The sequence below is a fragment of the Notolabrus celidotus genome, chromosome 1 (genome assembly GCF_009762535.1).
Source record: "Notolabrus celidotus isolate fNotCel1 chromosome 1, fNotCel1.pri, whole genome shotgun sequence".
Taxonomy (NCBI): domain Eukaryota; kingdom Metazoa; phylum Chordata; class Actinopteri; order Labriformes; family Labridae; genus Notolabrus; species Notolabrus celidotus.
In genome coordinates, this window is record NC_048272.1 from 17413994 (window position 1) to 17436198 (window position 22205).

A 22205-nucleotide genomic window follows, 5' to 3' on the forward strand; every position below is an offset into this window, starting at 1 on the left:
AGTATCTGGAGCATCACATTTGTGGGTTCGATTATACTCTCAAAATGGCCAGAAAAAGAGAACTTTCATATGAAACTCCACAGTCTATTCTTATTCTTAGAAATGAAGGCTATTCCATGCGAGAAATTGCCAAGAAACTGAACATTTCCTACAACGATGTGTACTACTCCCTTTAGAGAACAGCACAAAAAGGCTCTAACCAGAGTAGAAAGAGAAGTGGGAGGCCCCGGTGCACAACAGTACAAGAAGACAAGTACAGTAGAGTCTCTAGTTTGAGAAATAGACGCCTCACAGGTCCTGAACTGGCAGCTTCATTAAATGGTACCCGCAAAACGCCAATGTCAATGTCTACAGTGAAGAGGTGACTCTGGGATGCTGGCCTTCTAGGCAGAGTGGCAAAGAAAAAGCCATATCTGAGACTGGCCAATAAAAGGAAAAGATTAATATGTGCAAAAGAACACAGACATTGGACAGAGGAAGATTGGAAAAAAGTGTTATGGACAGACGAATCAAAGTTTCAGGTGTTTGGATCACACAGAAGAACATTTGTGAGACGCAGAACAAGTGAAAAGATGCTGGAAGAGTGTCTGACGCCATCTGTCAAGCATGGTAGAGGTAATGTGATGGCCTGGGGATGCTTTGGTGCAGGTAAAGTGGGTGATTTGCACCAGATAAAAGGGATTTTGAATAAGGAAGGCTATCACTCAATTTTGCAACGCCATGCCATACCCTGTGGACAGCGCTTGATTGGAGACAATTTCCTCCTACAACAGGACAATGACCCAAAGCACACTTCAAAATTATGCAAGAACTATTTAGGGAAGAAGCAGGCAGCTGGTATTCTGTCTGTAATGGAGTGGACAGCGTAGTCACCAGATCTCAACCCCATTGAGCTGTTGTGGGAGCAGCTTGACCGTATGGTACGCAAGAAGTGCCCATCAAGCTAATCCGACTTGTGGGAGGTGCTTCAGGAGTCATGGGGTGAAATTTCTTTAGATTCCCTCAACAAATAAACAGCTAGAATGCCAAAGGTCTGCAATGTTGTAATTGCTGAAAAGGGAGCATTCTTTGATGAAAGCAAAGTTTGAAGGACAAAATTATTATTTCAACTAAAAATCCTTATTTCTAACATTCTCAATGTCTTGACAATATTTTCTATTCATTTTGTAACTCATTTGATAAATAAAAGTGTGAGTTTTCATGGAAAACACAAAATTGTCTGGGTGACCCCAAACTTTTGAACGGTAGTGTATATACAATCCAGCTGGGTCAATAATGCTGCTATTTGAGAGATGAAGGACAAGACTTCATGCAGACTACTAAAACCTCACTTCTTCCCAAAAATGTAAGTCTTGATACCGAAAATGAACCTTCGCCTTGACTTATAAAAGCACCTGATCATCAGAATGCTAGCATGAAAGTGTCTGGTTGTGCAAAAAGTATTATTTCTATCATTAAGCTATAGTGAGCTAGTTTGCGAGTGGTGTCAGAAAGTTAACGCTAGAGCTGGTTTCATTGGTCAACAAACCAACCATGTCAGAACAAGTTCCTAAAGCTATAGACTACATACTAAACAAACAATAACTGATTTTTTGGATTCCAGAACTTTGATAGTTGCCATTTTTTTTGTTTCCTCCTCAGGGACAGCTGAGCATCAATGCAAAATCTTCTTTCTTGGAAGAGGTTTTGTAGAAGCATATTGTCTCCATTTTGATTAGCCCATCTAACTAAAAAAACACCTGTCGGAAATAAAAAAAAACAGTTTCTGCAACATTTAGTTGTCTACAGATTCAGGTAACTTCTCCATAGAGTGTAGCAGTTGGGAGCCTTTCTCGCCTGCCAGGTTGGAAGCCCCATAAGTGTGTGACATCAAGTGAAACCAGCACTAACATTCATACCAAAGCCATCGCCTGCTTTGACTACAGATGTTATTCAGGATTCACTGTTTTGCCACACGTGGGCTTCAGGAGCCGGGATTAAATGTCTTCATTTGTGATTGAGAGATGACCCACTCTACTACTGAGCCACAGCTGCCCTTTTATATATGATGTATTGCCCTCTGACGAAAGTTCAGGGCTGCCGACTTTTAATGTATTAAAAAAGGGATAAAGCAAACAAGTTATATGGAGGTTGTAGCAACCCCTGGGTATCCCACATTACTCACTCGTTATTACCCCAAAGCATTGACTGCTATTGGCTAATTTCGCACATGCACGCACACGTCACTGACTCACCTCCAACAGCCCTCTAGAGAGTTTCCGTGGTGTTTTTATGCTTTGGAGAGGTGCAGTCTGGGATGAGATGGTGTAAACTCAAACTGGACTGACCAGACTCTTGACTTGACTCTTTTTTTCCATTGCTTACGATGTTGTTTCATGTTTGAAGAATGGACTGAAACAAACTGGAAACTGAATGGTTTTGTTTTTCTCATCGGTTGTGGCAGACTGGATTTTGGGGTATTGCCGGAAGGAATGCTCTCTTGTTTGTTTCCATTTTGAATAACAAATAAACTGAATTTACCATGTTTGTGCTATTTCTTGTCACTTAGTGCTTTTATTGCTGTTAAGTTGTGTCATTCGCACCGGTATATAAGTCTGTTTTTCAGGCAGCTCTCAGGGGGAAAAAGGTTTAAACTGTTCCTGCATGAAGACTTTCATTGCATTCAGAAATGTGCAGTTTCTATGCAGATGTGTAGCTCCCTCTAAAACAGTTTGTAATTGACGTGCCTCCAGCTACCCATAAAGTAGTTGAGCTCAGCCTATGGTATCATTGATAGTTGTGAGATACGGGCGGAACAACACTGAAAGACTGGGTAGATGCAATGATAGAGACGGCATCTTACGAATCCATGCTGAACAGATTAAAAGGTAATACAGAAGGTGGGACCACCTCCAGGGACTGCTTTTGGGCTCGCATAAAAACTGACCAAGACACTGTGCAGATCCCAATAGCATCAGGATCTCCTGTATAACTATTGCTGTAACACTGTATTATTCCAGTCACGTTTCCGTTTCTCGTTATCTCTTTGTACGGATGTCCTGTCTGTATATGTATCCTTTATCCTATGTTTGTGATTGTCCATCTGGCCTGTGCAATGTATCCCAGTATTTTGTATTTCTGTTTCATTTTGTTCTTTTTGTTCATTATTGTTTTATTTGTAAAACATTGAAAAGTGAATAAAAACTTTAATGACAGAGATACGGGCGGAACCACTGCCTGTGGTCTATTCGCTGAGATTTGCTCCCCCCACCTATGCTGGTCTCTTGCTCTTTTAACTTGAAGACTCTTTTCAAGAAAACTCCACAAGGTTAACTTCTTAATATTATACCACTGTTTCCTTTCAATACATGAACATGACCTAATGAGGAAGGGAAAGGTTAGTGACGGAAGTGAAAGTATCGCTCTATCCAGCATGTTTAGTGTAGTGGAATTCAAGTGCCACCTCTCTCTACATTTTAACTTTGTGTATTGGTGGCATCCATAGACCTAAGCCTATTGACAGTCACTGTATTGATGATGCTGACTCAATCAAACTTTCAGACAACCTAACAGCAGGAAAGAGGTGGAGTTGAGGCGGGCCTTTAGCCTCCTCGCTAACAGCTACAGTGAGCCTGCCTGTCAGTCAAGTCAGCTGTACTCCTAATTTGGCAAAACTCGTAGTCTTAACATTCAGAACAAAATTATTTTTGAACCAGGCTGTAAACGTGTTAATTTTGCTGTAAAGATCAGCTTTTTGAATGGGTGTGTATTTGGCATCACAAGGCAGCCCCAAGTGGACACTCGATGAACTGCAGTATTTAGCACTTCCGCCATCTTTATCTTTCATGACAGGAGGTTGATACTTGGTTTGTCTTAGTTTGTCCTTCATCTACTTTTAAAGAACTAAGTCTTTTGCTGTTGTCAAGTTTCCTTTTTTGACCATGCAGAGTAACAGGGTTGACTTCAAAGTTAGCATCCTAACACTGTTGAATTACCTTCTTAAGGAACTTAATATCGACACAGCACAATAGAACAGCGGCTGTAAATGTGTTCCCCTTTAACTTCTTGACAGAGTTTGAGTCCTTTCTCAGTAAAAAGCTTCTGCTGTCTGAATCCTGTTTACCAATTTTAACACCTGTATAGACTTACTTTATTTCCCGGTCTGTTTTTCACTCTGTGCCAACAGTAGGAAAGTGACTCGTCTTACAGAAAGAAAGAACCTCTGTGAAAAGTGGAGCTGTGTCTAAGGTAAAAAAACAGGCACTTCCAGATTTCAGTCATTAACATCATTGACTCCAGGAAACCTCTGCGACCCTGATGCTGCAGCCACGACGCCAGCACATTGACCCAAATGATAAACAGTCATACATTTTTAATGGACGCTTCCTGTAAGGAATAAACAAAGAGGGGTTACAGTTTGTGTTTGTTAGTGAGTTTCAATGAGGCTTCCATGTGTTTTCTTAAACCGCCTGGCATCATTTAAGCAGCAGAGAACTTTGTCTTTGCAAGGGCAATGACAGAGGGAGCTGTCAATAAGCCTTTGTAATGTACTACAAATATGCTAGCTCTCATGGTTCCACAGTTTGTGTTACAACCTACATTTTTTTCCTGTTGCCGGGCAAATCTGATCTTCCTTTATCTTACTTCAGACAATGAAAAAGGAGCATGTTTTCTAAACGTAAATTAGGGATGAGATACAATTTTCGAATGCTCGAACTTTCATTTACTTTTTAAAAATCGAAGAGTTAATGCAAATTTTATCTTATTTTAAAAGTACAAATTTTCAGCGTTTTCACCGGTGCCTGGTTGTAATACAGTATTCCCACCAGATGGTGGCTATAAGGCGTCTTAAAAAAACAGCAACCTCCTGTCTCAAAATATGAAGCCCATGCAGAAGTGTTATAAACTGCAATTCATCAAGAATCCGTTTGAGGCTGGCTGCAGAAACACTGGAAACCACGTACACACCAATTAAAAAAAGACTATCTTTACAGCAGAAATAAACATGTTTATAGCCTGGTTCAAAAAACGGATTGGTTATACGTAGCTAATATCTCTATCGGCACACAATATACGGGAGGTAAATTTTTTTCTAATGCGATGGTTCAGAAGATATTAAGATCACGAGTTTTTACCCAAATAAGGACATCACTGACTTGATAGACAGGCAGGAACACAGAGCTGTTGGCTAGGAGGCTCAAACCCCACCTCTTTATGTCACACTCTTTTGGTTGAGTTCAGCATTTCCAATATGGCTGCTGCTGACGATTAGCTTAAAAATAGCGCTCAGGAACAGATGGGTGACGTCACAGATACTACGTCCATTATTTATACAGTCTATGGTCTTAAAGCTGTTTGCTAACTGCATGAAGTAGCTAACAGGATGAGAAGAATGCTAACTGCATTAAATAGAAAAAGAAGTAGAAAACATTAGCGACAATCACTGGAAATATGTGTGTCGTAGTGTGAGATTCAGAAACGGATCAATTTGCTGAAACTGAACATGGCTGTAAAATGTAAACATACACGCGTCACATGGGCATGAAGGTCAAGACCAACACTGCCGGTGCCCGCTACTAGCAGCACCATGTCTCGGTGCTGGTTAATGCGACAGTCACACAAACGGCCCATTAACGGGACAGGTGTGTCGAGGAGTGTTTACTTTTACTGTCTACACCTACTGCACAACAAATGTTGTGTTAGTCGCTGTTGTCCCAACATGACGTTTTAAACCTGCTGTCAGAGAGCTCGATTACCAATGATTGCAGATTAAATGTCAGTGATTATTAAATAGTTCTCCGGCTTGAAATGCCCATCGCTAATGTAAATCAGATGAGGATGAGGAAATGCAAACTTACGCTGAAGGGTTTTTATCTGGGACCACAACCAGCAACATGCCCTTTTTTACTCACCCTTGCTGTTTTTTTTCCTCCATGTTCTTCATCCTCTTCAGCCTCAGTCTGAGCTCAATTTCATTCAAGTTTGAAGTGCTGCAAGTTGATGGCAAGGTCAGCTAGCTCATTACCGGAATGAAATACTTTGAGAATCTGACAAAGAATCACCCATTAAGCATTGCAGGAAAGTTATACTTTAAAGGAGTGAGATATCCAGCCTCAATGAAGCAAAAGACCTGAGTGGGGCTGAAAGTTTTGTTCAGAGCTGCAGGTACATTTCTGGGTTAGAAGAAACACTTTTTGCAGCTATTACCTTCACTAATTGAACTTAGGAGACATGAAATACAAATTTGGGGGGGGGGGTACTATGTCATGTGAGATCCCTGCCCCCTGCTGGTGGAAACAGCCCACTGCACTGTAACCTGAAGTAAGAAGAGCCACCTCACACTGGCTCCTGACAGCTGCTGGCTGAACATGAGCACACAGAAAGGTATTTCCCCAAGGAGAGAGAGAGGAGAGAGGAGGGAGAGAGGCATTTAAGGAGAAAGCGGGGAAATGGATTCAAAGCTGGAATTGAAAAGGGCTCAGTGTGTACAAAATAACTCATGGGGGATGTTTTCTCATGCTTTTGTTAATTTGAAACAGGTTCAAAATACATACTGATGTCATGCTGCTTTTTAAGAAATTGGTGTTTTTTACCTAATATTAAAATTGAAGCCCTCTGCTCTCATTTGCTTGCATGGATTTTTTGGTCACACAGGAGCACTTAAGTGATGTAATGGATTCCTCCATCACTGCAAGCTGAGTTTATGTTTGTGTTGTAACTGGAGATTATGCTTTGCAATCTGCTCACTTCCAATTATCAATGACAAGCCTCCTGAGGGATCACTAAGAGGCAGGCAGGCAGGTTGACCTGATCGTTCACGGTGTGGGTTGGTCGTTCAGGATGGCTTTAGCTACGGAGGCTCTCTCCGGAGGTTTATATCACACTTCTGAGATCAATTTCCAGCAATCCAATTAATTACATGAGCTCATGTGATGATACTGTGTGAAGCAGATGTGGTAAAGTCAGCACGCCCTTAAGAGTTTCCTCCGCCCGCCTACGACCCACCTCTCCTGTTTCCCGACTCTGATCTTCGCAAACTGTGGCTTGATTCAAACGCGGCCCCTCCACCCCCAAAGCTTGTGCATATTGATCTTTAACAACTGCCCTCCAATGCTAGACCAAAGAGTGGCGTGCTGCAATCAGCTGTGTGAGCAGCATCACAAATAAGGTTGGAGGGGAGAGAGAAAGAAAGAAAGAAAGAAAGAGAGAAAGAGAGACAGAGAGGGATGGAGACAAAGAGGTAAAGAGGCTGCGTGCATGAGTACATTGAGGGAGAGACAGAGAGGGAGTAGGGAGGTGTGTGTGGAAAATGGGGGAGATGGTGAGCACTGGAAGAGGAGGAGGAGGAGTAGGAAGAGTAGGAGGAGTAGGAGGAGGAGGAGGGGTGTAGTGCTGCAGTGGAGAGAAGTGAGAGGAGACTGCAGTCTCTGCTTATGGGAGAGATCAGACTATGTTACCACAGCTCTGAGGGACTGAAGCCCGTACAGTTATTGATATTGGATGGGCCTCCTCACAAAGGGGAAGACCACATCTGACTGGTGAGTTTTGTTTCAGAGATCTTTTATTAAATTAAGATGCGGTTATGTGTATCGGATAAAATCAAAGCGCACAACTAGGAGATCGCTTTCTTCGAGCATCTTTCCTGCATTTTAAACTAAGCGAGTCATGATAAAGTGATCTACAGGGATGGTACTCTCTGGATACCTGGATATTCTCGTGATTCAGAATGTGTGACTGCCTTTATTTTCTTGTTGAGTGATGCTGGCCAGTGATGAGCTGCAGAAATCAAATGCAGATAAGGACAGAGTGCTAATGGCACAAAGGTAAACACAAGGCTAAAAAACATAGGGAGATCAACGGACGTGTTTTTAGATATTTTACATCCATTTGAATCCACTTTCCTCATCATCTTACATTTTGAATCAAACACAAGACTGATGCTAAGTTATGGAAGTGCTGAGTTATCCCTGAGTTGGATCAGTAGTGTAGGATTTATCCTGAATTTTCTGAATATTCCATTTTTATTTACTGTCATTGTATCCTGAATGGGAATAAAAGTGATATTTCATTTCAGGACAGATTTGTGACTGTTTCAGCTAAAACTTTCATCATCATCATCTCAGCAGAGGAGAGCAGTCAGCATGCATCTCATGCCCGTACCCAGCGCTCAGGCAATGACTTGACACTGGCCTCAAGCCAATTTCTTATTTGATTGGATGGTCACCTCGGCTGTAGTCTGGTTCTGTGCAATTCTGGGCTTTGATGGACACTATCAGGATTGCTTAGCAACAGTAATGTGCAGGCCCAAGACACACGGGCCTCATCTCTACTGTATGTGAGACGCACACATTTGACCACACATTCTTTACCTTTGGAGCCTACACTAAAATACTGATGCTGGAATGCAATACTTATCGATTTGTTTCCGTTGAGGGAGGGAAGATGTGGTTACATCATGAGTGCTGATGGGGAAGTCTGAGGTCTGCAGGTTCACTTTTATGTTATGATACAGATATCCTCACATGCACTGGGAGCTGATGTTGATAATGCCGCCACAACACAACTAAACATGATCCTCTCTTGATACACGAACTGATGTGTGTGCACTTTTGAACATTGGGAGGACAGTTAAACTTGATTGATTCCAAACCTTTACTCAAGCCTCAAAAATCATTGAGATTTCCCTCATTCACAATGAGGTCAAGATGCAGACCAGAGCAGAGGACAGTTCTCAAAAAGAAGCCCTGGATAGCACCATAAATGTGTCAGCTGTTATGATACACACACATACACACAAGGTCACATGCACACATTTTGTTGTATCATTTATTCATGCTGAGTGTTTTATGCATTTCTCTTCTTTTGTAAAAAAAATCCCTTCCTCCACATAGTGCATGCTTTTTCAGCGGCAGCGTTATCAAGCCACCAAAGACTGACAAACTTCATGACTTTTTCTAAAAAAGTAAAATAAAATATCCCCCCTTTGAATTCTCCACCCTGCAGTGAGAACAAACCAAAAAACAAACAAACAAACATGGGGATGTTGTGACTGCAGAACTAGTGAATGGTGGTAAAGATGCCAATTATTCCTCTGCGTCACATTGAGCTCATGGGGGGCATGAAAGCATGAAGGCAGTGTCCGGATCACTGTGTTCGGCACTGAAAAATAATAATAGACCAGTGGGTCACAGAAATGTATCAGACTGCAGTAAAATTATTCTTCCTGATGAAATCCAAACCACTAAATTGCTTTTGCTCCAAATGTCCAATTAAAGCAATGCTACTCCTTGCTTCCAGTAATCTAATTTAAGACAACAAAGAGAGGCATTTCTCATTCTCTGCACCAAATTATAATGCACTGATTCTAATTTAATCCAAACTGACTCAGTGCTACAGTTGTCAAATCTGTCCAATTATGTGCAGCATATGTTTTTCACTGTGTTGTGTAAAAAACAGCGAGCCTCATTTACACCACAGCGTCAGCATCGTCATTCCCAGCAGGGAACGCCAACAGTGTGTTGGTCATTCAGAGCCCAGTTATGCAAAGAGAAAAGAAACTGAGATTAAACAATCAAATGCTCATTTGAGGCAGCAGGAGAAATACACTGTGTCAGCTGTTCGCAGTGGGTCGGCTTTTAAGAGGATTAAAAGGTGAATCATTTTGAAAAGACACCTCTTTTATTATCGGGTTGGTGTGGCGTGACTAAGTTGATTGGCCGCTAGTTTTTACATTAAAAAAATTACACTTTGGTTGCTTCCAAATATCTATTAAGGTGTGACTGTGTCTGTTTTAGAGAATGTCGTAAAACTATGAATGTGTGTCTGACTTTAGAAGAAGAATGCTCGGCCGAAATACACACTCATGTACTATCAACAAAAACCTAAGGACATGTATAAATTGAGAGGTGTCAGAGTGAGTGGGCTGCACACAGATGAAAACCCAGAAGAGCAGTTAGAGGTTTGGTTAAAGGGCACCAAGGTAGTACAGAGGAAATGAACTGGCACTCTCCTTCTGCCAGGCCAATTTCCGGACCTCCAGACCTCCAGACCTGGAACTGGACCTTCTGGTTCCAAAATTGAGTCCCCACTCACTGAGCTACTGCCTCCCCCAAATTTTAATCAGAAATGTGTCCTCATCCATCTTCTTTATGGTGACATGGAGGCCAAGGTAGAAAATGATGTTCATGTAGGATATATTTCTGAGCTTTCTGAGCTTCTCCTGATAATCAGGATTTACTACCAGCATGGAGGTCCATCTACATGCAGATTTTTGTTAAAACACAACCTTAGTGCAGCGGCTCTAACAAAGTGTCAGCCTTCAGAGTTGAAATGAAGACAGTGCAGAAGTGTCCAGTTGAGGCTAGCTACAAAAGCCAAGGAATTCCCATTAATACCCATATTAAAATGCCCAGTTTCCAGCAGAATTTAACATGTTACAGCCTGGTACAAAAACACGGGGGATCTTTGGAGCTCATTTGATTATCGATACACACTCTACACTTGGGGTGTGATATTTTATATAAAACTGGAGATATGAGGACCAAGTTATGCATGGATTTGCATAATTAGGGGTGTAGATGAATTAACAGGTATACACAATGTAGCTGTTTGCCAGGAGACTAAAAGCCTGCCTCAGCTCTTTGTCTGTTTCTATACTTGCTTGAAATTATTTCTAATATGGCGACGTACAGTATTTCCAATATGGCGACTACCACTGTTGGGCTTCAAAGCCCATCTTCAGAAACAATTGGATGACGTCACTGAGACTACATCCATGTTTTGTATGGTCTATGACTTTAACATATTAACTCCTTTAAAAAAGGGTGGCTGTAGGCTACTACTACATGCATGCAAGACGTCTATCAAACACAAATAAACAAAGAAAATAGCAGTTAGAAAGTTGTTACTTCTATATTTCTATAGCACCATGTTGGTACCAGCAATTTGATATCAATGCTTATTTCCCTTTCTCAAGCTTTAATTTAGCATTAAACAACCTAAGTTCACTCAAGTGTAGCTGCGGCATAAAGGTTACTACAAATAACTGGTTCAAATGTATGCCATCCAACGAAAGAACATAGTAACCCCTCTCTGATGGGGATTCATTTATTTGTGAAACATTTTCACTTGTGCAGAGTAAGATGAAAAGTTTAGTGGTTCCCTTTCGTGTGTACTATAACTTTGAAGCTTCTGCCAGAAGCCCGTATCTTAGCTTGTTCTGTTCAAAGCTAATAATACAAGAAGCTCCCCAAGAGCTCTCTAATTTGCATATTATGCTTAATTGATGTAATTCACAGCAAGTTGTTTCGTCCTGTATGCTAAACTTAGCCATACCCTCCCTGCCTGCACCTTCTTATTAAACAGAACTCATACTATAGTTTTATCGACCATCTCTAATCTCCTAGTCACACCTTTCTTTTTGACCCTACACATCTAACAGATCATTGTTTTCATAAGGGGAGGGGCACTTATCTCAGCTTCTGACAGCAAATTCTCACATCATCAGCGTAATGGATTACTTTACCTTCATGGCTGTTTAGATCCTATTGGATTCCTCAGTTCAGGATATTTCCCCCCTCACATAGGCCTTGCTGTTTTCTGCATAATCCTTCATAAACAATAAATATTGCTTCTCTGATGACTCTCAGGCTGTGTGTTTACACACCCATACATCTCTCAGAGAGCGGAGCTGTTTCATTGCAGCTCTTGATCTCATCATCTGTTAAACAAATGGGATCATCTTAATCTATTAGTCAGTTACTGTGGCACAGAAATAAATCAGGAATGACGATAAAAGCTTTTTGCTTTTGCAACAACAACTCATTTATTCATCTCTCTTCTATTTTTTTTTAAACAGCGTGGCTTGAAGGCATCGTTTATAGACAGTTAAGGAAATATGCTTATGGCTCTTTCCCAGAGTTAGATGGGAACATAAGTGATCTCTGTCTTCTACGTTCAGGAGGCGACAAGCTTAGCCATGTAGTAAGATTTAAAAACAGGGTGTAAAAGCTTGCCCCATCCACCAGCACCTTTGAAGATGTGTTCAAATTGTTAGTGAGGCAGATTTAAGCCTCTCATCATTTGTCGTGAGATTACTTGTGCCATCAGCTTTGGTTTGGCCCCAAACACCAATGCCAGCTAAGCAAAAATGACTCAGAGCTAGCTAACAATAGAAGCTACAGCTGTTTGTTTGTAAATGTATGCTTGCTCTAAGCTAATGCACTGATACTCCAGTCCTTTATTAATTTCATAAACCTACAGGTGACTCATAAAGCCCTGGATAATCTGTATTTTTAACTTGACTTAAAACATTTCAAACTCAACAGAAAAAATAAATCACCAGTTTACTTAAAAACGGCAATTTCCATTTTTCCAGTGACTTTGAAAGCATTTTCCAGCCTCTATCATTCATATTGTGTCTGAACTCACCTTAAGGCTCACAAACAGATTAACACACTGTCTTCAGGGAGTGCACTGTCTTACTGAGAGGTTGCCCAGCAACCACAGCTGTAGCTTATAGAAGATACAGTGAAAGATTATCTTCTGTTTATTAAGAAACAGCCTTGTAACAACAAGTAACTCCACATTTTATCATTTGGTGCTTTGATTTATGATATGTTGAAACAATAAGAGATCCATGTACCGTAATGAGCTTTGATTGGAGACACTTGTTGATCCTTTAACTTAGGGTAGATTCAGCTAAGTACCTATTCCCCTTTGTGCTACGCTGAGCTAATAACCTGGTCGGTTCAATATTTTATTAAAAGACATTTGAATTGTTGCAAACTTATTCTGTTTTAAAACAAAACAAGTCAAAATTTACATCAGTTAACTAAAGTTTAGTTGGTAACTCCACCCCCCTCCTGACTCTTTACTCTCCCTCCTTGTTGTAGTTTATGATTGTGATTGTTTTCCATTTGCACTGCATTACAAAGTAATACAATACCATTAGTCACAACTTGATATCAAAAGTAACTGGATTTGTCACTTATCTCTTGACCACATGCCTTTTGATAATCTCCCCTACTTTTGAAAGACCAGGTAAACAATCTTACAAAAGCCAACAAGCAGCATTTTTCTCCTGGAAATGTAGTTTATGTTGTTTAGCCAGGCTGCCTGGATCATTAGCAGAGGAGACCTTCCTGTAAGCACCAGTTTTTTTGGGGGCTATGTTAAAGTTAAATTAGGTTTTCCTCCATCATCAGAGACCTTTCTGGAGTCTCTGTGCTCCCTTGTCTCGTAAGTTCCTCCCAGTCGCTGCTGTAGACAGCCTTTTGCTGTGGGTGTGCCAGACACCAGCTGCTACAACCACTACTATTTGTCTCCCCACTATCATCTTTCTCTTCCTACATCTCCTCTATCCTTCTTTCCAACATGGTTGTGGCAGATGGCTGTCTAACATGAGTCTGGTCCTGCTGGAGGTTTCTGCCTGTTAAAGGAAGTTTTTCCTTGCTAAATGCTGCAAAGTGCTCTGCTCGTGGTGGATTAAGATGAGATCAGACTGAGTCCTGTCTATAAGATGGGACTGCATCTTATCCTGTCTTGATGTTGGGTCTTTGTTAATAATATAACATAGAGTATGGTCTGTTTGTAAAGAGTCTTGAGAACATTTTTTGTGATTTTGGGCTATATAAATAAAGATTGATTGATCTACTTCCTTCATTTAGGCCTTTAGCTAGTAGCCAGTGACTTGACCTGCTATGCATTCACATGGTAGACTGTATAACACCATGGATAGAACTCAGGTTGAAACAATCCCTTGAATAATTTGAGCACCTTGGTTGTTAAAAAGGCCTCAGGGTAAAAGATTCGCCTCGAACCAGCGCTGTGTAAAAGTTGCAAAAATTATAGACTGTTCAAATGCGAGATAAATTACAAGGAACTTGATGTTGTATGTTTTGTTTGAAACTCAAAGTAACAAACTCATCAAACTTAAGCCTCAGAAAGATTCCAATGAGCCATGACTAACAGAGGCCCAAATGATATTAGAACATTTACAGTAAAGTGGTGACGTTGTGGGGCCCACATGGATACAATCCCTCCAGCACCCATGTCTCTCCACTGAGGTTATGACCCTTCACTTCACTCTTGTCTTTCTCTTTGTCTGATCTATGTTTGCTTCAGGGACGCTGCACCTAGTCTTTGACAATGAAGTTCAACTTGTTCAGAAAGCCGCAGGCCGTGAGCCACCCGGAGCCCACCGGAGCCACCACGGCGACCATGGCTCCCACCGTCCTCCCGGCTGTCATCTCCACATCTCCGCCGGAGATCTCTGGCTCCAACAACACAGAGATCAACAAGAATGACATGTTTGAGGAGATCAAGAGCAAATTCCTGAATGAAATCGATAAAATCCCATGTGAGTAAAGCTGCACTGCATCCTCTCTTTATACGACTCCCAAGTTTTCTAAGTGAGCAACACCAAAGCATCAAACCCATATCACTTTGTGCTCTGTTTTTGTGGAACTCACAGTGCCGCCGTGGGCTCTGATTGCCATCGCTGTGGTGGCTGCATTGCTCATCCTCACCTGCTGCTTCTGCATAATCAAAAAAATGCTGCTGCAAGAAAAAGAAGAACAAAAAAGGGAAGAAGGGCAAGGATGGCTTCAACATGAAGAACATGCAGGGTGGTGAGGTATGACGCATTGTGCCCCCTACAGACCGAAAAGTCACATTAACAGGAAGTGTTTGGCGATGTTTTGCCTCTACTTTTCCAATTCAAATGATTTTCCAAAGCATTTTTATTGGTGTGTAATGAGTAACTGCAGTTAAAGATGTCTCTAGCTAACCACGTTTGATCTTTTACCAGCAGCTTTTGTAGCCCAGGCTGTAGAGGACACAAGGAGAGCTCTCTTCCCCTGCTTTTATTCAATGTTGTTGTGGTGGTTGTTTACTGTGTGACGTATTCCATTGTGGCGCGTGGTGAAAAATGACACACTTTGTTACGGGTTGGCAAAGAGAAATGAGCACTTTATGTTGAAAGTTTCATTTTAATAGCTTTATCAGAGATGACGGAATCAAGACCCCAGAAATAGAGATATTTAAAGCTGCGGGGTAAATCAGGGGATAAATGTTGCAGTTATTAGTGATTCATTTAAGGACTAATCAGCTGACATCACCATAGATCGCCATGACTGCACTGACAGTTAATTAAAGCAATCAATTACTCATGTCTGTACTGTGAATGTATTTCCCAAGCTGAAAACAAGCGTGCCATTTCTCATCATGACTGTGGTGGTGGTGGTGGTGTTGACTGCCCCTCTTTTTTGTAGCGTGTTTGGTGTCTTGTGAGTTGAATCTCTTCCTCTCTCTGCTCTCCTCCTGTTCTTTTGTTCCCCGCGTTGTGTCTGTCTTGTGTGTGCCTCGTGTTTCATGACTGTGGTGGACTCCCGCTCTACGGTAGGTGGATAGCTCACGGTGATGCTCTCTGACCCCCCGGGGGCGGAGGGGGGTTTCATGGAATGAAAGTCGTAGCTTCCTTTTGCTCTTTTTTGTTGTTCCTTTTTAGTCTCTCCCAACTTTTGAGTTTTGATTTTTGTTATGACAGCTTGAGAATGTAATACTGGAAAGCTATGATGTGCTCCATAAACCCCAGAGAGGAGAGTCTAACCATCTAACACATTGTTCCTGGGACAATGTAACTGTAACTCACCAATATGAAAGTATTGGACTAAGAGATGATATGCAAGACACTTTTAACACTATTAATCTGTGCATGTGATAAAGGGCATGGTTGGTTGTTTGGGAGACATGGAAACGGTGATGACAAACTGCATGAAGAGCCAAATGCAAGCAAATATTTGCTTTTGATTGTAACGTACAAAGAGGAGGTTGGCTGTAGAGGCAATGAAAAAAATATCCAAATGCTTTAATTTAGCGTGAAGAATAAGACTGCTGCAAGATGACTCTACATGATTCAAATAACTGTCTGTGCCCTTTAATCCTGAACCATCTACTGTATTAATGGTGAGCTGAAAAAGAGAGGCATTTTTTTGGTGCCACATAAATTTGGAGGTGAAACAAGGCATGCATTGGATTTTATCTTGAACTGTGAAAAATTGGATGTAGGGTTTAATGAAACAACAAATTGCAATCTTGCTAAAAGCTCTAGGTTATCTAAAAGCCATCTCCTTGCACTAAATACTATGTCCTATTTGCCTTTTATAATTTGAATATGCACTGTCCTTCTCTCTTGTGAGCTAGTTCCTTAGGGGATCATATAAACACATTTGTTTCCTCGTTCATTAAGTGAACTCTAAAAGTTTTATGCAAATATCTGATTTAATTGGACATTTTTTTGATGCATTTATTCCCCCTCTTAGTGGAACTAGCATGCAAAGCCTCAACTGACTGGCTGACTCTGAACTGCACAAGCATGTTGAAGGAATTGATCCTAAAACCACTGTGAGGACAAGGTGTGCAGAACTTCCAAATAGTGATATGTATTTATGTGTTACCAATAAATGATAAACCCCTGTTTGTAATGATGCGGTGCTGTGCAGGTAAGCAGTAACCAAAACATGTATCTCCCACGTTAAAAAAAAAAAACAACTCCTGGAGCTCCAGTGTCTGTGGCATGCTGGCTGTTGTGGGGAGCCCTGTGTTGTGATTCCTGATCCCCTGATTGTAACACCACATTTTATCTTTTACCTTTACACCACAGAAACTTCAGGATGACGAAGATGATGATGAGGGTGAGACGGGACTGACGGAGGAGGAGAAAGAGGAAGAGGAGAAAGAGCAGGAGAAACTGGGGAAGCTGCAGTACTCTATTGATTATGACTTTGAGAATACAAAGGTCTGTGGTCTCTGCAAATTACATTATAGATACTGTTGATTTTTTAAAACACAGAAGCTTATTGACTAAAGCATACTGAGCCGTTTCAGATGTTGAACACTATGAGCCAAATGTTTCCCTTAGAGGATTTGGAGTGATGTAGGAGAGTGAGCCACATCACCCCGTCCTGCACAACCTCCATTGGCTCCCTGTTTCCCTTCCGCATCCATTTAAAAATTCTGCTCCTTACCCACCAAGCCCTCCACCACAAGGCCCCTTCCTCCCTCACTGACCTCCTCTACTATCGCACACCCTCCTGTAATCCCTGGGGGGGCAGAGCCTTTTCTGAAGCAGCCTCTCCCTCTGGAACTCACTCGCCACACACATTCAAAACTGCACTGATTCTTCCATATTCATCCCTGTTAAAAACTCCCCCTTTCCAACAGGCTTTTAATTGTGGGATTGTGCTGTTGTTTTGTTTGATTTGTGTGTAATGTTATGTTTTTTAGTCAAATTATTTTTTCCTGTTGTTATATCTTTTATTTCATTATTGTTAAGTGCCTTAGAGTTTCTGAAAAGTGCTTATTTTTTAATTATTATTTTATGATTTTTACCATTATTATTATTATTATTATTATTATTATTATTATTATTATTATTATTATTATTATTATTATTATTATTAAAATGGGTATTTTTTATTATTATTATACTATTTTTACTGTTGTTATTATTATCAATATTATTATTATTGTTATTATTATTACTACTATTATTAGTATTAGTGGTAGTAGTAGTAGTAGTATTATAATTACTATTATATAATATTGGTATTATTTATATTATTATACTATACTTATTATTAGTATTGTTATAATTTTATTAGAATTGTTATTGTAGTATGAGTATTTGTATTATTATTATTATTATTATTATTATTATTATTATTATTATTATTATTATTATTATTATTATTATGTATTTATTTTATTGTTATTAATATTATTATTCACATTATTTTTAATATTAGAATTAGTATTATTAGTAATAGTATTAGTATTGATATTATTACTTATATTAAGATTATTGTTATTTGTATTATCATTATTATTATTATTAGTAGTAGTAGTAGTAGTAGTAGTAGTAGTAGTAGTAGTAGATGTAATAGTATTTTCTACTCTGATGTTTTTTCATCCCATCTTTAAATATAATAAACTGTTAGAAATAGTATTTACTAAGAGAGAAGAGTATTCCCTGTCAAAATTTTAATAACTTTATTATTAGTGCAGTGCTCAGAGTGGTGTACAGACACAGTTGAATTTTATGAGCTGAATTAATGAGACTTTAAAGAGAAAATGCTTTTAAAAAATGTGACATGAAACATAGAACAGAGGAGATCTTTAAAGTGTCACCTCTCTCTGCCTATGTATCTATCTCAAACATATATTCATTTGTGATATATATATATATATCTATACACACATATATAAATCATACTGTGACAATTGTGTGACACTGAAGAAAACCTTCTGACATGCAATAAGTTTCCATCCGAGCAGGAAGTCTGTGGTGATTGATTACAAAGCTCAGGTTGTCAGATGATGTTACATAACCAATCAGCGCAGCAGTGACCCTGAAACAAATGAAAAATCTCACCAACTTTGGCTTTCTTTTCTTGTTAAAACTTTGCCTTTGTTTCTCCGGTCCCTTCTGTCACCACACAGCTGACGGTTGGCATCCTTCAAGCTGCAGACCTCATCTCCATGGACTCGGGTGGAACCTCTGATCCTTACGTGAAAGTCCAGCTCCTGCCCGAGAAGAAGAAGAAGTACGACACCAAAGTCCACAAGAAAACACTGAACCCTGTCTTCAATGAGACATTTGTATTCAAGGTAAGCCTTCTCTTTGTGTGATTGCTTCTGCTGCTGCAAACTTTGGTGCAGGAGAGTCGCTCACCCTGCTCTCAGGTCTGCTCTCACATGAATCGCTGCAGCTGTAAACAGAGAGACATCAAACATTTATAGATGATGGTGAGCAACTCTGCATTTACATGAGCAGCACAAATAATCATCCTAACCCCATGACAGTGTGTCCTTTATACTGTGGGTGTGATTGGACGGGCTGTGTCTTGTCACAGTGTGTGTATCCACTGGCCTGTGCAGCTTGACAAGGCTCTGGTTCAGGCTGGAAGCTCTGTCTGAATATTTGCAGCTGCAGGAAAAACATATCCAACTGAACCTTTATATCCACATCGCCACATTTAGTATTTTACTGTGTTTTTTTCTTGAATCAGAAACATTTTGTTTAATATAACAAATGTAGACTAACTGGAGAATTTTTATAACCTGGACCATTTCATCTTCTCTTTTTATCCTCCTCGGGGGTTTCAAAAAGATGATACCACATCATTTATTCATATTCTATGCCATTACGTCAGCTTTTAAGCATACATTAAGAGATTGCTGCTCAAAGACCTCATGAACATGCATCACTTACATAAATTCAGTAAACGCAGCTTACCTGATGCACTTTTATGAAAACCAACATGCATTTGGAAATTTCAACCACTTGTAGCAAACATCCTAAAACTTCTTCCTTCTACTTTTAATTTAGTCATGATTGGACGTTTTTTCTCCTTCATTTTTTCCTGAGATCACCACCACAGTAAACCGTTATCAAGTTATATAACATCACAATGTTGTATCGGTCCTTCAGGTGCCCTATGAGGAGCTCGGTGGGAAGATTCTGTGCCTGTCTGTTTACGACTACGATCGATTTTCCAAACATGACGTCATTGGAGAGGTGAAGATCCCCATGAACACCATCGACCTCGGACGCCCCATCGAGGAGTGGAAGGATCTGGAGAGCGCAGATCAAGAGGAGGTGCTGTTGAGACTAAAATTGTTGATTTAAGTTATTTCTTTAAGTGGTTTTCAGGATAACCCCCTGAGATGAACTGCCTCATTTTGAAGGGAGTCCTCTCAAAAATACACAAAGAGAATCCTTGACCAATATCTGTGCGAGAAGAGGTTTTTGTAAACATTTGCAAACATTCAGGCTTCCATCAAAGCCATCATTTTCTTACAGCTGTACAATAATCTTCAGTGGCTTGGTTTTAAAAGGATGCATGGCCTTGGAGATATCTGGCATTTTATATGACTATATATGACTATCTCATCTCAGTGAATTACAAAAGCTTTGAGGTTTACAGCCTTGCACTCCTCTCAGTCAGAGAAGTTTCTAATCAAGAATTTTTAAAACACTAATGTTTGATCACAAAAGATAAAGTGCAGGACAAACAGGTGACAGTAGCTGCGAGTTATTCCTTCATCGTAAACCAAACATATAGCTTTCTGTGTGTCTGACGAGCATGTGTGCTTGTCATTTCTGTCTCTCCTCTCTGTGCTGACCACTCAGCCTGAGAAACTCGGAGACATCTGCATCTCCCTGCGTTACGTCCCCACCGCCGGGAAACTGACCGTCTGCATCCTGGAGGCAAAGAACCTGAAGAAGATGGACGCCTGTGGATTATCTGGTAAGGAAATGCAAGAATCAGTTTTTTAAATACAATCTAGATCACTACACCTTTGTTAGGACTGTCAAATGTGGACTCTAGTTTCTACAACTCCTCCCTCTGATCATTGAACAATAACCTCTACTCTGTGCAATATTTTTTTAATCTTAATTTATTTTATTTTATTTGTATTTATACCTTATTTTATTCTATTAATATTTGACTTTCTTACATACTTACATAGTCTGTAATGACTGAATTTCCCTCCCCGGGAATTAAAAGTATTTCTGATTCGGGTTCTGATCCATGTAAACATGCCAGAGTTAAGGCAAATTTTCATCTGTAGTCCCCAGCAGGTCAAAACTGAGTTCATAAACAAAAGATGAACATAAATAACAACAGATAGAAACATTATATCCTGATAGCATGATGATGAAAACACAACACATCACAAGAGCATCAGATATACAAAATAGTGCTAATAAGTGCATTAAAGTAAATTCATCAGAATAGGGTGATATATCTGGAGTTCGACCACACAAAAGTTTGACTCCAACTGTCTGATCCAACATATCAGTACATCATACAAGTAAAGATGTCAAGTCAAGTCAAGCTTTATTTATAAAGCACATTTAAAACAACCTCAGTTCACCAAAGTGCTGTACAGTTATTAAAATACAATATAATCATACACAAATATAACAATAAATAAAAACAATAAAAGAATAGTAAGAGCTCAATTTAGGAAATAAAAAGAGTAAAAAGGTAAAAAGCCAAGGATTCTTGCTTAGCTGAGTCTGAACACCATGGAGAAAAGATGGGTTTTTAGTAGTGTTTTAAAGTGCTCAACAGACCGTGCAGCTCTAACCTGGAAAGGTAGGCTGTTCCACGGCTTTGGGGCAGCAACTGAGAAGGCTCTGTCCCACGAGTCGAGAGTCTGGACCGAGGTACTGCCAGGAGCAGCTGGTTAGATGACCTAAGTGCTCTGGAAGTACAATTTAAACCTGTAAAATATGTTAATACACACACACACACACACACACACACACACACACACACACACACACACACACACACACACACACAGAGCAGTTGATTTAGAGAAGTGATTGTAGACCTGATGTGTCTTGAGCCATCGTTTAAGATGGGTTATAAATGTGGGGTAAGGGGGCGTTCCCTTATTTCAACCGTATGTTAATCCTGACTTCCCCTTCCTCAACAGACAGCAAAGACTGATGACACGTAGTACACCTAGAAGGAATCACAAAGTCTCCTCTAGTGTAGGCTCTGGTCGGGGTTCTGTCACTACTGGTAGATTTCAGCTTAATATATTCCCCTAGAGGCGGTGGGGCAAGTCTGTGTAAGATTTTATTTATAGAGCAGGATTGAAACTTTAAGGCTCACTGCGAGTATTTAACAATAAAGATCAGCTTTTTGGTCTTTGGGACCTTTCATTTGGAACAAAAGGGAATCCAGGAGCCTCAAATGGAGTATTCAAATTTTAATTCAGAAAGACCACAGACCACAAATACAACATCTATCACAAGAGAAAGAAGAGGATAACAAAATGTAAAGAAATAGATTTGTTGTAAATACAGATCAGAAGTATTGAAATGCACGTAAATACAGTACAACAGCTTTGATCGATTGTCTGTGTTGATGATCACTTTGACGCTTCTTTCAGATCCTTATGTAAAGATCCAGCTGCTGCAGGGCGGCAAGCGTCTGAAGAAGAAGAAGACTACAGTGAAGAAGAACACCTTGAACCCTTATTATAATGAATCCTTCAGCTTTGAAATCCCTCTGGAGCAGATGCAGGTACAGCACGAGCCAAGCCTCCCCCTTACATCTTCATTACTGAGTTAATAATACACAAGTGTGTGCAAAGAGAAGCACAGTTAATCAAAACACTAACGTCTCATGAAACACAGAAGA

The 22205-nt window shown here is 40.1% G+C and overlaps 1 protein-coding gene across 1 annotated transcript in view; it reads left to right on the top strand.

Moving 5' to 3' along the window:
- The window catches only part of LOC117816019 (synaptotagmin-2-like), a 44141-nt gene that overhangs the window by 20581 nt on the left and 1355 nt on the right, over positions 1-22205 (top strand). Inside the window, 8 exon segments of the mRNA XM_034688080.1 lie at positions 14104-14338; positions 14453-14541; positions 14543-14614; positions 16643-16777; positions 18481-18648; positions 19472-19639; positions 20174-20291; positions 21955-22088. Of these exon segments, the coding sequence (XP_034543971.1) occupies positions 14128-14338; positions 14453-14541; positions 14543-14614; positions 16643-16777; positions 18481-18648; positions 19472-19639; positions 20174-20291; positions 21955-22088 (1095 nt within the window). The 5' untranslated portion in view covers positions 14104-14127.